The 12,982-nt window shown below is 50.6% G+C and overlaps 1 protein-coding gene across 3 annotated transcripts in view; it reads right to left on the bottom strand.

Annotated features, from left to right (window-relative positions):
* Positions 1–1,873: 1,873 nt before the first annotated feature.
* Positions 1,874–12,982, bottom strand: part of LOC144737651 (uncharacterized) — a 21,973-nt gene continuing 10,864 nt past the window's right edge. The window contains exons 1-5 of one of the 3 annotated variants that reach the window (XM_078620430.1): positions 10,636–11,096; positions 9,920–10,025; positions 8,957–9,040; positions 7,945–8,049; positions 1,874–3,910 (exon numbers count right to left, since the gene is read on the bottom strand). In XM_078620430.1, the coding sequence (XP_078476556.1) occupies positions 2,484–3,910; positions 7,945–8,049; positions 8,957–9,040; positions 9,920–10,025 (1,722 nt within the window). In that variant the 5' untranslated portion in view covers positions 10,636–11,096 and the 3' untranslated portion in view covers positions 1,874–2,483. Of the gene's footprint in view, positions 3,911–7,944; positions 8,050–8,956; positions 9,041–9,919; positions 10,026–10,635; positions 11,097–12,982 lie in introns of those variants that run through there. The other 2 variants (XM_078620429.1, XM_078620435.1) reach the window with 2 other exon arrangements.

The following is a 12,982-nucleotide window of genomic DNA, read 5'->3' as shown; positions in this document are numbered from 1 at the left end:
GGATGCCCTCTCCCCCCTCTCTCTCCATCCCCTGTCGTGTTCGCTCCTTGTCTCACGCCCGTGCCTCTCCCTACCCGCAGAGACCCCCTTTTATCCCCCCTAACCCCCTCCACCAGCCCCCTGCTCCAGTCCTCCTGTTGTCGTTGTTCAGAACTGGCAATATGGCGGATTCTCGATTATCCACTTGTGCAGTTTATCCGATTTGCGGATTAACCCGCGCACCCGAGATTTTGACATAAATCAATAACTCGGTGATTTTCCCTTCAGCCCAAATTAATAGTCTAAAAACAGTTGTACATTGTTGGGAATGTTCATTATAAGTCACACGGTGCTTAAACCAGTTAATCTGAATTCAACGCGATCGCCACTACAGTACAGTAGTTGCCATAACTTGACAACGGTGGGCGGAGTTTGAATGATGCTGATTGGCTGTGGCTCTGCTGCCATCCACTCAGTGGGGCTAAGTTTGATTGACCACTGTTTTTTTCATTAACTACATTTTCTTAACTTAAACGAAATGTATACCTATACGAGTGGTTTTTGGCATGGAGATTCGCGGAAAATGCGATATTTGTTGGATTATCCACGATGTTGAATTATCCGCGACCGTCCTCCCCGTCATTAACGCGCGGAAAATCTGGAGCTTTCTGTATTTGTCAAGCTCACTCTCACTCACCCCCACACCATCTATCCCTCTGTCGCCTGGGTTCACGACTGTACCCCATCGGTCGCTACGTTCGAAATTCAACCACCCACAATCCCGAGGCGCGTCCGCGCGCGTTGCAAAAATCGCGAGTTTGTCCGCTGCCGTTCAACCAGAAAACGGCGAGTTGCACAAATGGAAAAGAACGTGCGAGCGTGTCAATGGAGGGAAGAGTGAGCGAGGGCATTGGGCGAATGGATGGGATGAGTCACTGAACGAGGGGGCGGAATGAGTGAACGAGGCCTGACTAAGAATGAAAACGAAGGGATCATCCAGACGGAACAAAAGTATATACATCCGAAAGAACAAAACTGAAACCTTTTTATGAGGATTCATGTCTGCATTAACCACAATACTTGTAGTCAAAATGCAAAAAAACAAAAAAAAACATCCTATGATAATATATAAATTGTCCTTGAAACTGATTGGTCCACACCAAGGGACGGCTTTCTTTTGAGCCTCGACCCAATTGGTGCTCGATCAGAGGACGCCAAAAGGCGTACCTTTTAAAAGAAAGCCGTCCCTTGGTGTGGACCAATCAGTTTCAAGGACAATGCATATATTATCATAGTATGTTTTTTGTTTGAATTTTGACTGCAAGTATTGTGGTTAATGCAGACATGAATCCTTGTAAAACGTTTTCAGTTTTGTTGCCAGAAAAAGGGGGAAACCCCTATTATTAGAGGTGAAGATGCTGAAGTGGTCATCCATTGTTTTTTTTTATCCTTTACAAACACAATCGGTTTACCTTGGCAAGCGTTGCGGTCACGTGGGCACTGGGTTCACCGATCCATCGGCGAGTGCATTAGGTGTGATTGACGGTTGGTCTGCTCTCCAGAGTATCTATCTGCTCGTGGAGGTGATTCGTTAAATTCTGAAAATGTATCGTTTACTTAAAACCCGAAACAGGAGCAGGATTTCTCTGCCTGTCCCCTGACGAGGCTGGATGTCATGGTACTCGAATTCTAAACGTCGTAGTGGGTTTACTCTACGACACACAACCAGTTGGTGCTGTACTCGAATTGCCACGTTTTGTTTACGTGACAAACTAATTGGCAGTGTCGGGTGGTGACGGCGAGTTTAACGACAGCATTAAAATTTACGCGATCTAACCCAAAAAAAACCCCTATAATATGGATAATATTGGTCGCGAACACCTACTACTACTGCTAAGGTGTTAAACTGTACAGTTTAAGAGTTTACGGTGAAACAAAATAAGTATATACAGGGTGCTTTCAAAAAACGTTGACACTTCTGAGAATTTGTAATAACACAAAAAATGTGCCCCTCTGGGCTCTGGAGACCACCTGGAGAAGATTCCAGGCGTGCGTTGACAACGATGGCGAACAAGTGTGAGACTCTTTGACTTTTTAAAACTGTTTGGTTCTTTCGGTAAAATAGCGTGGGTGTACGGCGACAAGACTCCTTTCCATCTCTGACCCCGCCTACTTATCCTTGGGTGACACCCACCTCAAAGCTGGATATAACCTCTTGTTTCAACAGCCCTTTCTTGTTCAGCAGTTCTACTGCTGTATCTTTCTACCTGATGATGATTGCTTGTGTTGCGATCGAAACATCGTGATCTTTTATTTTTTCTACCCACGTGACTTTACCGAAGAACCAAAGAGTATTTGTTAGCATGTTATGGTGCATTATCTGTTCTTTTTTCCATATAAGTGTTAAAAAAAAATTTTGGACATACGGTAAGCGACAAAACCATTACCCACTGGTTTTCAAATGGGAGGCAAAATAAAAAACCCATTCGGGACATGCGAGGTTTTCACTCTAGCGCGTGCGTCTTCGAGTGCCTCTTCAGATGACCGCTCTGCGCAAACCCCTCGCCGCACTCCTTGCAAACGTGCGGCTTCTCTCCCGTGTGCGTCCTCACGTGCGCCGTCAGCGTGGAGCTCTGCCCGAAGCCCCTGCCGCACTCCTTGCACACGTACGGCTTCTCGCCGCTGTGCGTCCTCCGGTGTTTCTCCAGATCCGAGCGCTGCGCGAAGCCCCGGCCGCACTCCTTGCAAATGTGCGGCCACTCGCCCGTGTGGGTCCTCGCGTGCGCGTTCAGGGTGGCGCGGAGGGCGAAGGCCCTGCCGCACTGCTCACAAGCGTACGGCCTTTCGCCCGTGTGCGTCCTGGTGTGCGCCTCCAGGGAGGAGCTCTGCGAAAACGCCTTTCCGCACTCCTTGCAAACGTGCGGCCTTTCGCCCGTGTGGGTCCTCGCGTGCGCGTTCAGGGTGGCGCGGAGGGCGAAGGCCTTGCCGCACTGCTCGCACGCGTACGGCCTTTCGCCCGTGTGCGTCCTCGTGTGCGCCTCCAGGGAGGAGCGTTGCGCGAACGCCTTGCCGCACTCCTTGCAAACGTGCGGCCTCTCGCCTGTGTGGGTCCTAGTGTGTCTCTCCAGGTGGGAGGAGAGCGCGAAGCCGCGGCCGCACTCGGCGCACACGTGCGGCTTCTCGCCCGTGTGCGTCCTGCGGTGGATCTTCAGGTCGGACGACCTCGCGAAGCCCTTGCCGCATTCGTCGCACGCATGTGGCCACTCGCCCGTGTGGGTCCTGCGGTGGATCTTCAGGTCGGACGAGCGCGTGAATCCCTTGCCGCACTCGGCGCACGCGTACGGCTTCTCGCTCGCGTGCTTCCCGACGTGCGCCTCCAGGTGGGAGCTTTGCACGAAGCCCTTGCCGCACTCGGCGCAAACGTGCGGCTTCTCGCCCGTGTGAATCCTGAAGTGGATCTTGAGGTCGGACGAGCGCGTGAATCCCTTGCCGCACTCCGTGCACACGTGCGGCTTCTCGCCAGTGTGCGTCCTCAGGTGCTCCTCCAAGGAGTAGCGTTGCGCGTAGCCCTTGCCGCACTCCTTGCACACGTGTGGCCACTTCCCCGTGTGCGATATGAAATGCGTCTCCAAGTTGTAACGCGTCACGAAGCCCTTCCCGCACTCCGTGCACACGTGCGGTTTCTCGCCCGTGTGCGTCCTCGTGTGCTCCTCTAAGTGAGAACGCTGCGCAAACTCCTTCCCGCAATCGTCGCATGTGTGCCTCCGCCGGTCGCCGGTGACCGCCGCGCACGAAGGCGCCGCGACTTCCAGCGGCTTGCCGCACCGCGCGCAGGAGGCTCCCGGCGTGGCGGCCACGTGTCCGGCGTCGTCCGCCCCCGTCCCCAAGCGTCGTCCGCCCGCCTCGCACTCCTCGCACAGGAGTTCCGTTCCTGTCGCATCGTCCGCCACACATTTTCACCAAAGGCAAAAGTTCGAGGTTAAAGGACACGAAGAAAAACGAGGCTCGGAGTTCAGGAAACGGCAGTGCCGTTAAGGCTTTAGCTCATCAGCTTCTCTTTTCTTTGACGTACGGGAGGCCCGGGACCGGTTCAGATAATCGCCGTCACCGGTGTTGGTGGCCGTGAGTGGGAATCGAACTCGGGTCGCCGGGTTTGTAGCGCAGTGTAGCGCTAACCACTACACCACTGCTCCCAAAAATTCCACGCAACAACAACCGCCATTTGCCACTAAGTGGCGGTGACGTCACCACGACGCTTGTGCCAGGCTATGTGCGCTTTGAGGCCATGTGAAGTGTTGAACGCCCGCTGGCAGGAGGTCACGGGGCAGACCCAGGTGCCACGGGTCGACTGACTGAGATGATCGAGATGACTGGCTGATGCACCACCTGTGCCCCCTACTGTGCCAACTTGCTGTGCTTTAGCCACCCAGCGCTCCGCTCGTTGTTGTGAGCGTCCCTCCAACCGCCCTCCGTTGTTGTTGGAGGGCAACTGCCTCCAACTGCCCAGTAGTGTCCTTCACGAGCCTCCTCCACAGAGGCCAATCTTGACACCGTTGGTTCCAGTTATTGGCAAGTCCACTCAGCTCCATATCCTCTTGCACTACATTACTCCATCTCTTCTCTAGCCCATGCCATGCCTGTTGAGCCCCCACTAGCCAGCCGAACAAAAGCTATTTAGGCATGCGGTGGCTGGGCAAGCGGGGGGCATGACCCAGCCAACGCATCCTTGCCTGCCGGAGAAGCTCACTGATGGGACTTTGTCCAGATCTTTCAAGGATTTGTGAGCTCCTCACATAATTCAGCCTGGTTAAACCCAGGATGGATCATAGGCAGGCCAGCCTGGATGTTTCGAACCGGCGAAGATGTTCCAAGAATAGAGAAGGGAGGGTATGACTGTGGCCGAGAAGACCCGAAGCTTCTTGTGGAGCAACAGACCAGGTAGCTTCCACACAGCGTTATACAGCCGATGAGAAGATAATGCAGCTTGACTGATTTGGAGTGAGACCTCTGCTGTCAAACCAGAGCTGGTCATAAGCACACTGCTCAAGTATGGAAACCTCTCCACGCTTTCCACAACTGCCACAACACCAATGGGGAGTTGAAGGGGTGGAGTGATGGCACAACATACCCAAGCAGGTGCTTAGTTTTGGAGGGGCTGATGATAAGGCCCCACCACTTAGTAGCATGCTCCAGGTTCAGCAGCAGCGCCTCCAACTCCTCATCAGAGTGAGCAGCAATCACCAGATCATCAGCATACATAACATGGTTGACCAATAGAAGCCATCCCTTGACTACACCCGGGCATCAATCAGTCTCCCATTGTATCTGTACCAGATGAAAATTCCTCCGGTACAGTCATGGAACACTTCTCAAACTATGTGATCGAAAAAGATGCTAAATAATGTAGGTGTACGAGGACATCCCTGTCTCACCCCAAGGTGAACAGGGAACAGTTCCGACTCCGGGCCCGCCCTTCATTATTAAGGTCCGTAATAATTGTGAACAGAGAGTCTGGAACTCCGAAATCATGAAAAAGAATACAGAGCCCAGACCTATTGATGGTCTTATAGGCCTTGACCAGGTCAATAAAACCGAGATGTAGGTCTTGTTGGAATTCCCTACATCTGTAGGAGACGGACAGAAAATATGGCATCTGTGCAGGACCGCCCTGGTCTGAAACTGCATTGGGGCTCCGCAAGCCTCTCCTCAGCGTGCCTGGCAAGGGGCGATGTTGAATAATCCTTGCCAGGACCTTTCCCGGCACACTGAGGAGTGAGATGCCCCTGTAGTTGTTACAGTCTGTGCGGTCCCCCTTTTTAAAGATGGAGACCACCAGGGCATCCTTCCAATCCTGCGGAACCCGTCCAGTGGTCCAGATTGTTATTGTCACATAAGGCGGTCTGCACACAAACAACACCCTTTTCTTGGTCTCAGAAATTAGATCACCTTCCGTAAATCTTCAACAGATGGCACTTTGGCCAGCCATTCACAGGGGGTGACTATTTCTTCCAGGAGGAGGGGAGATGATGCCAACCCCAGCTGCATGCGATGATGACATTCTCGCTTGCAACTTTCATCAGCTAGTTGAGACCAGGCACTGGGGGTTTGAATGGGGTCCTGGGTGTACACCCACCACCAGAGTGGAAGAATGGCAGGCACATTTTACTGATGACAAGCCAATGGTCAGTGAGCAGATCAGCTCCACAGTAGGTTCTGGTGTCAAGGAAATGGGTCTGCATCCGCTGTTCCATCACTACGTAGCCCAACAGATGTTCTTGCTTGGACCCGGCATGCATCCATGATGTTGTGTGGATGCGCCGAAGCCGGAACAGTGTGTTGGTAATTACAAGCCCATGGACTGCACAAAAGTCTAGCAGCCTCCTACCATTGTTATTGAGCTGATCTGGCCCATGCCTTCCAATCACTCCAGACCGGGTGCCAGCATCATGACCAACTCGTGCATTGAAGTCACCCAACAAGATGACTATCCAGAGGTGCCACTTTAGCTAGCACCTGTGACAGGAGGACATAGAAGGCATGACTCATCGGCCTTGCCTGAATCCCTCCACTGATGTTCATCTTCGGTGGGGGCGTAAGTAACCACCACCACCATTCCTCGCCTCCCGTTTAATGGGGAAGCTATCCCCCACCACCTTGGGGCTTACAGCTTCCCACACCTCACCACCACTCAACACAAACACAAACAAAAACTCACGCACAGGACACACACAGACACAGGACACACACACAAACACGCACACCCAGCCACACGCACGCACGCTTTGTGTGACAGCCCCACGCGTAGTTGATGTCACCTCTCGTCGCCAATGCTTTTGCTGCGAGACAACAAACGGGCGACCTCCGAGATGTGCCCCGACAAGTCTCCCACTAGCCGGCCACTCGCAGAGGGTGGCTACTTCCTCCAATGTTTTGAGGCGCCCTCTGGGTTGGCCCGGGTTTTCACTCCGCCAAAAACAAAACGATGGCCGTTTTCTCTCAAACGACGCGGTTTATGCCAAGCGTACGAGTCCCGCAGTGGACATCGCTTCAGCTAGTGGCGCGTCTGGGATATACGACCGGTGATACAAACAAGAAGACGTTGCATTTTATCTGTCACGTTATCAAACTAAAACTAAACTTTTTATGCTAACAGGTGTAGCGCCCCACTGAGCTATGTAGTAGATCTTTCTCAGAAGCGACCTGCCCATCACAAATGACAGCTCAACAAAGTGGCTGATGTCATCATCACGTGGACATTTATAGCAGCAGCCAAATACTCTAAACGTATATGAGTCTCTATGTGATGGGGTTATGGGTCTCTGTGTAATGAGTCTATGGGTCTCTATGTAATGAGTCTGTGGGTCTCTGTGTGATGACTCTATGGGTCTCTATGTGATGAGTCTATGGGTCTATATGTGATGGGGTTATGGGTCTCGCGTGATGACTCTATGGGTCTCTATGTGATGGGGTTACGGGTCTCTGTGTGATGACTCGATGGGTCTCTATGTAATGAGTCTGTGGGTCTCTGTGTGATGACTCTATGGGTCTCTGTGTGATGACTCTATGGGTCTCTGTGTGCTGAGTCTATGGGTCTCTATGTAATGACTCTATGGATCTCTGTGTGATGACTCTATGGGTCTCTGTGTGATGACTCTATGGGTCTCTATGTAATGAGTCCATAGACGGCAACAAAACAATGTTTTGTTTAAGTTACCAGGTGTGAGGACCCACTGAGCTGTGTGGCTCTTTTGTCAGATAAGTGACGTGGCCACCACACAAATGATAGCAGCTCAACAGAATTGGCTTATCACGTGGGAATCTATAGTAACCAATTACCCTAAACGCGTGACGTTGATTCTAAACGTGGAAGGGAAAACCGAAGGAGCCGGAGAAAATTCCACGCGACCTCGGGGAGAGAGAGAGAGACACCCACGAAACTCCAAATATAGTGAAACTCATGCTCACCGACATCCTCCTCGGACAACTCCACCTCGATGAAGTTCTGGTCTGCGGTGAAGAGACATCCATGAGATCCCTCTGTCTCCTCCGGACTCTCGATTGCGTCTGCGGCTGCAACGTCAGAAAAAGCGTCACCATGGCCTTTGGACGAGTGGGGGGTGAAACGCACCCGAAGATCGTGCAGTCTGGCTGCCAGCTGGGGATGTTCCCCTTCCGCATATTAATTGGTGAGAGTGGTCTCTCGGTTAACAATATTTCGTTGGTTCCACGAAAAACCGTCGTTAATCGAAATGATCGTGAATCGAACATAGCAAATGCACGTTGAAGGCTTAATTTGATATTAAGTTGACCTTTTTCACACTAAAAACACGAAAGCTTTAAGTCAACACGCAATTTTAACAAATAAATGTTGTAAAAACATATTAAAGCATTAATATTAGTGTAGTGGTTTAACACGCGCCAAGGAGGGAAATTGCACACACGTTAGTATAAATAAAGTGACGACAGAAAAGCAAGAAGTTGCCCGTGTAAAGTACAGCACTACATTAGTATAAACATGGATAAATAATGCATGATGTAGATGCTTACCCCGAGCTCTCATTTCTCTGATAGTGCGTTGTCTTTGAACTGTGCACCTTTTGGCGTCATCTGGTCCAACACCATATGAGACTAGGCTCTAAGAAAAGCTGTCTCTGGTGTGGACCAATCAGTTTCAAGGACAATGCATAAATGATCAGAGTATTGTTTTTTGTTTGCATTTGACTGCAAGTATGGTTAATGTGAACATGATTGCTTGCAAAAGGTGTCCGTTTTGTTGCCAGAAAAAAGGGTAAAAACCCTATTAGTATCGTACAACACGTCGTTGATAAAAAATTGGGAACCCCATGGGAGGCGGATCGCGAGTCGAAACATCGTTACTCTGCGGCATCGTTAAACCGAGGGACCGCTGCATTGGCATCCTGCCCTAGTTTGGTTCTTAACAATCTCAAAGCTGTCGTAGGGAAAGGGGGGGCCTCACCATCATCCTCCACTTCCGTTTTCACCACGATCCTCAGGATCTCAGGGCTCTGGCTCCCCTCGTCCTCCTGCTTCACGACTGCGCCTGCAAATTGGCACACACATTGGAACAGACATTGGCACAGACACAGGTAAAGATCCCACATATAGTCTCAACAGACTGTTGGGGCAAGTGCTGTTAGCGAGCACCTATGAAAGCCGGAACCGTACATGAGGGGGTGGGTGGCCAGCACGACGCCCTTTCGCATGGGCACACATGTTAGCAGACATTGGCACAGACCTTTGCGGTGACAAGACGAGGCTGTCGCGGGTCAAAGTGGGGGGGACGGCGGACCGGTACCGTCCCACGGCCCCGGGGTTGGGGACCCCTGGGCTAACAGTTCATAGTGGCATTGTCCCTGTGCTGTCCGACTTTTGACGTTGCCCTCTGGTCTAAGACTGTTTGAGACCAGGCTCTAAAGAAAGCTGTCCCTGGTGTGAACCAATCAGTTTCAAAGACAATGCATCATCATCTACTACCAGAGCATATTTTTACTTTGTATGTTCACCACAAGTACTTTGTGTGGTTAATGCGGTAACTTGATTCCTCGCTAAAGGTTTCTGTTTGTTGTTTTAATATCTAAACACCTCCTGTTTTATTGCTGCCAAATACTCTCAACTCGTGACGTTGATTCTAAACGTGGAGGCAAAGGGAAAACCGGAGGATCCGGAGAAGAAATTCCACGCGACCACGGGAAGAGAAACACGCAGACTCCACATAGACAGCAACAGGCATTGTCAGGGTCGGGGTCAAAGCCACGACCTCCTGTACACCTGGCGAGGTAGTCAACATCTCACCACGGTGAGAGACGCAGACTCCAAATATACAGCAGCGGGCATCGTCAGGGTCGGGGTCAAACCCACGACCTCCTGCGTACCAGGCGAGGTAGTCAACATCTCCTAGCCACGGGCAATGCAATCTCACCAGCAGCGTCGGCGTCTTCGTGTTTGACCTTCGCGCCCGGCCCCATCAGGTGATCTTCGTCGTTTTCTCGCTTGATGACGAACGCCGACTTGGCGTGCAAAGCCATCTGGGAGGGAAAACCGATCGAGACTCAGACCCTCCCCCCTTTCACAAGATGTTGACACGCGCACACGCACGCGAGAGGCAAACACCCACGAAGACTACAGGGTATAGTGTAGTGTATAGTGTAGTGTGTAGTAGTGTATAGTGTAGTGTATAGTAGTGTATAGTATAGAGTGTAGTGTATAGTGTAGTGTATAGTGTAGTGTATAGTGTAGTGTATTGTGTAGTAGTGTATAGTGTAGTGTATAGTGTAGTGTATCGTATAGTGTATAGTAGTGTATAGTATAGACTATAGAGTGTATAGTGTAGTGTATAGTGTAATGTATAGTGTGACCCAGCAGCCAACGCGGGCTGTAGGGGCAAGTGCTGCCGGCAGTGAGTAGCAGCAGCAGCGCCTACGAAGGCCCCTGGCGCTGTGGCTACACACACAGAGGGGGGTGGGTGGCCACCAGCACCACCACGCCCGGCCGCCTTTGTCTCTCCCCCAGTGCTCGCGATATCCGCTACGCTCCACCGCTCCACCAGGGTCCTCATTTGAGGCTGAGTCGACCTAGGGGAGGCCCAGGGACCGGTTCAGAAAATCGTCAACGCAGAGACACCCACGAGTCGCTCACCACGCGAGCTCTCCGCCTCTCTCCTCTCCGCCTTTGTCTCTCTCCTCTCCGCCTTTGTCTCTCAGTGTCTGTGTCTCTCTCTGTGTCTCTGTCTCCGTTTCTGTCTCTGTGTCTCTGTTTCTGTGTCTCTGTCTGTGTCTCTGTGTGTCTCTGTCTCTCTGTGTCTCTGTGTCTCTGTCTCTATGTGTCTCTCTGTATGTGTCTATATCTGTCTCTGTGTGTCTCTGTCTCTATCTGTCTCTATCTGTCTCTCTGTGTCTGTGTCTCTCTGTCTCTGTGTCTCTGCGGCTCTTCCAACCCTTCCCCCCTCCTCCCTGCCTCACAGCAAGCGCCAAGATGCAGCGCAAGACGCAAAGTCCGGCGGGGGAGAAAATGTTGCAGCGAGAGTCTGGGGGTGCAGTGTAGTGTCTAGTGTAGTGTATAGTGTAGTAGTGTATAGTGCAGTTTATAGTGTAGTGTATAGTGTAGTGTGTAGTAGTGTATAGTGTAGTGTGTAGTAATGTGCAGTGTATAGTGTAGTGTATAGTAGTGTATAGTGTAGCGTATAGTAGTGTATAGTGTAACTGTGTAATCTTGATTTGAAGTTTTCGTGACTGCAGGGATCCATACTCTTTGGTTCTTTCGGTAAAGTCACGTAGGTACAAAATAAATTAAATCACGACGTTTCGATCGCAACACAAGCAATCATCATCAGTTGGGAAAACCACAGCAAGAAAATGTTTGCTGAAGTGGGAGAGAGATACCGTGGTAAGAGGTTATACTGGTAGGAACCTCCTGGTTACACCAGCCCACAGGGGATTATTGTGTCCGTCCGTTCGTCGTGCAGGGAGGGGCTGGGTGGGGAGGGTGGGGAGAGGCTGGGTGGGGAGGGTGGGGAAGGGCTGGGTGGGGAGGGGCTGGTCATAAAACTCAACGTTTAACCTACTCACGCCGGCTTGTGCCCGCCCTCACAGTCGGCCATATTTGCGGAATACACCACGCCGCCGTTGACCCTGGCCATTGACCGAGCAACCCAATGTTCCTACCAGCTCCCTCCGCAGGAATGTGTTATAGGTAAAAGAGGGGGGAGGGGCAAGTGAGGGGGGTAGAACGCTTCACGAATTTGCGTGTCATCCTTGCGCAGGGCCCATGCGCAGGGCCCATGTGAGGGGGGTAGAGGGAGGGGAGCGTTGCGTGGACGCTAGGAGAGGGAGACTTGAAACTGGACGGGAAGTGGGCAGGGATGGAAGTGGGAGGTTGAGAGAGCTGAGGATGCGTAAAAGTGCCAATGAAGCCAACAACCCCAATGCAGCAGCAATGCCAAACGCTGGGGATGCAATTCACTCGGCAAAATAGCCTAGTGCCCGGTAAATACAGGTAGTCTTCTACTTACGATGGAGATGCGTTACGACGACCCCATCGTAAGTCAAAAATATCGTAAGTCGAAGATGGCCTCGCCTACCCAGGAGTCTTAAAGAATGGTGGTAATTTAGCAAAACAGAGCAATTTACAGTAGCGTACTGTATAAACTTTATACTGTATTTATTAATTACAATACTGTATTGCACAGTAAAATGTAAAGTATAAAAAACAAGGTAAATTATTAGCCTACCTATATGAACTGCAATTTAATAAAAAGTTTTTCTCAGGAAACAATCCTATCTGCTATAAAAAAAAACTTTGAACATGCATTGAACGTATGTATCGTATCATATTGTACTGTACTCACCAAGATTCTGTCCGTCGTCTGCATACTTGAACGATGTTAGGTTGTTGATGGCTACATTAACTTAGTTGTCGGAAGAGGATGGCGATGATAAAGTACAGAATCGTACCTCGTACGCTGCTGCGTTTGCCTGCCGCGCGAAATGTAAAATATTTAAAATTTTGTCGTATCGTTATCGCCATTGTAAGATCTAAATATCATAACTCGGACCATCGTAACTATCTGTATGATGGAACAACCATAAATAATTTAAGGTTTTACCTGGTTAATAACATCCTTCCAATGATTGCTTAATTTGTATCCATCTTCTTGGTTGAAGTTATGTCGATGTTTATACATCTGGATGGCTTCATGAACAAACCTTTGATAGTAGCCCTAAGGTTTGCAGAGCACCTTGGTCTCGGAAAAACAATATCACGAGAGCCCACAGCGTTATAGCAATGGTCAGCCACGGCGGAGGTATTAGTTCTGCCATATTTCAGATCTGCCTTGTGCTCGCGAACACGGTCCGAGATATGATGTTTCGTTTCCCAATGTAACACCCACCACAGGTGCAACTTAGTTTGTAGACTCCAAGACGTAGTCTCTCCTTCAAGCTCTTCACACTGACCCCAAACTGTCTCTCTCTCCACCCCTTATATC

Source organism: Lampetra planeri, chromosome 72, assembly GCF_965212315.1.
Source record: "Lampetra planeri chromosome 72, kcLamPlan1.2.h2, whole genome shotgun sequence".
In the NCBI taxonomy this organism is placed as follows: Eukaryota; Metazoa; Chordata; class Hyperoartia; order Petromyzontiformes; family Petromyzontidae; genus Lampetra; species Lampetra planeri.
This window is presented reverse-complemented; position numbering and strand designations above follow the sequence as displayed.